The following is a 1,775-nucleotide window of genomic DNA, read 5'->3' as shown; positions in this document are numbered from 1 at the left end:
TTTTTTCTGCTAGAGACGGGTTTTACTGTTGGCCAGGCTGGTCTCGAACTCCTGACTTCAGGTGATCTGCCCATCTCAGCCTCCCAAAGTGCTGGGATTACAGGCGTGAGCCACGGCACCTGGCCAAAGATATGTGATTTTAGGCCAGTGGCTTAACCTGTCTGTAGCTTGATTTGCTCATCTGTCAAACGGAGCTGATGGTGGCACCTGCCATGTAGAATTGTCATTGCCATTGTATGACATTAGATAAAGCTCTTGGCATGTCGGGGGGTTCAGTAAATACCCTTGTCCTCTTTATTTATTTATATTTTTTTGAGACAGGGTCTCACTCTGTTACCCAGGCTAGAATGCAGTGGTGAGATCTCAGCTCACTGCTACCTCCACCTCCCCAGCTTAAGTGATCCTCCCACCTCAGCCTCCTGAGTAGCTGTGAGCATAGGCACAGGCCACCCCATCAGGCTAATCTTTGTTTTTCTTTTAGAGATGGGGTTTTGCCATGTTGCCCAGGCTGGTCATAAACTTTGTCCTCTTTAGAGCAGAGACACCGAGGGCCCTGGGGATGTCTGGGTGGGGACGGGACTGATCAGGAGAAAGGCCTGGCTCAGTCCTTTGGCAGCTGGTGGGCCCTCTGCTCCCACAGGAGACGTGGCCTGTGGCTGGGCTGCCCTGGGGATGAGGGCCTGATCGTGCCTCTTGCCCCTCCCCCAGGCACTGAACCCCTACTACGGGTTCCAGGCCTTCAGCATCGCGCTGTGGCTGGCTGACCACTACTACTGGTATGCCCTGTGCATCTTCCTCATTTCCGCCATCTCCATCTGCCTGTCGCTGTACAAGACCAGAAAGGTGAGTGATGTGACGCAGGCAGGGGTGGGGCAGGTGGGTGGCCAGGGGCCTCCACCCACCCATATCCCTCTTGTCTCGTGCCCACAGCAAAGCCAGACTCTAAGGGACATGGTCAAGCTGTCCATGCAGGTGTGCGTGTGCCGGCCAGGGGGAGGTGAGCAGCTAGAGCCCAGGGGGGAAGGGGCGGGAGGGCAGGGGGAGGTGGCTGGGGCTGGCCCCACCTACCTGAGCTCCTCTCCTGCCTGCCTGCAGAGGAAGAATGGGTGGACTCCAGTGAGCTGGTGCCCGGAGACTGCCTGGTGCTGCCCCAGGAGGGTGGGCTGATGCCCTGCGATGCCGCCCTGGTGACCGGCGAGTGCATGGTGAATGAGAGCACCTTGACAGGTGAGTCCCCAGCCCCTGGCCTGCGGCTTCCTTCCTCCCCTGCCATCCACCCTTTGCCCTGCAGCAGGAGTTTTCATTTGAGTTTCCTTTTTTTCTTTTTTTTTTAAGACAGAGTGTCGTTCTGTTGCCCAGGCTGGAGTGCAGTGACATGATCTCAGCTTACTGCAGCCTCCACCCCCTGGGTGCAAGCAATTCCCATGCCTCAACCTCCCAGCTACTCAGCTGGGACCACCAGTGCATGCCACCATGCCCAGCTAATTTTTGTATTTTTAATAGAGACAGGGTTTCACTATGTGGCCCAGGCTGGTCTTGAACTCCTGATCTCAGGTTATCTGCCTACCTGAGCCTCCCAAGGTGCTGGGATTGCAGGCATGAGCCACCATACCCGGCCTCCTTTTCCTTTTTCTCTCAAGTAACAGTCCCGGCTTTAGCAATTGCTAACCTCACGCCCTTGGGCCGTTACCACTTAATATCTCTGTGCCTCAGTTTCCTCTTCTGTAAGATGGCTGTTTAGTCCCTCCTTCTGGACAGAGTTATGCAAAGTGCTT

At 55.7% G+C, this 1,775-nt stretch overlaps 1 protein-coding gene across 8 annotated transcripts in view; it reads left to right on the top strand.

Annotated features, from left to right (window-relative positions):
- ATP13A2 (ATPase cation transporting 13A2) overlaps positions 1-1,775 on the top strand; it is a 26,468-nt gene that overhangs the window by 12,693 nt on the left and 12,000 nt on the right. For all 8 annotated transcript variants that reach the window (XM_037730166.1, XM_037730181.1, XM_037730192.1 and 5 more), the window contains exons 9-11: positions 709-843; positions 931-997; positions 1,096-1,227. In XM_037730166.1, coding sequence (XP_037586094.1) covers positions 709-843; positions 931-997; positions 1,096-1,227 — 334 coding nt within the window. The remainder of the gene's footprint in view (positions 1-708; positions 844-930; positions 998-1,095; positions 1,228-1,775) is intronic.

This window comes from Cebus imitator, unplaced genomic scaffold (assembly GCF_001604975.1).
Source record: "Cebus imitator isolate Cc_AM_T3 unplaced genomic scaffold, Cebus_imitator-1.0 Scaffold15, whole genome shotgun sequence".
Lineage (NCBI taxonomy): Eukaryota > Metazoa > Chordata > Mammalia > Primates > Cebidae > Cebus > Cebus imitator.
The sequence above is the reverse complement of the archived record's forward strand: the minus strand, read 5'-3'. Positions and strand labels throughout refer to the sequence as shown.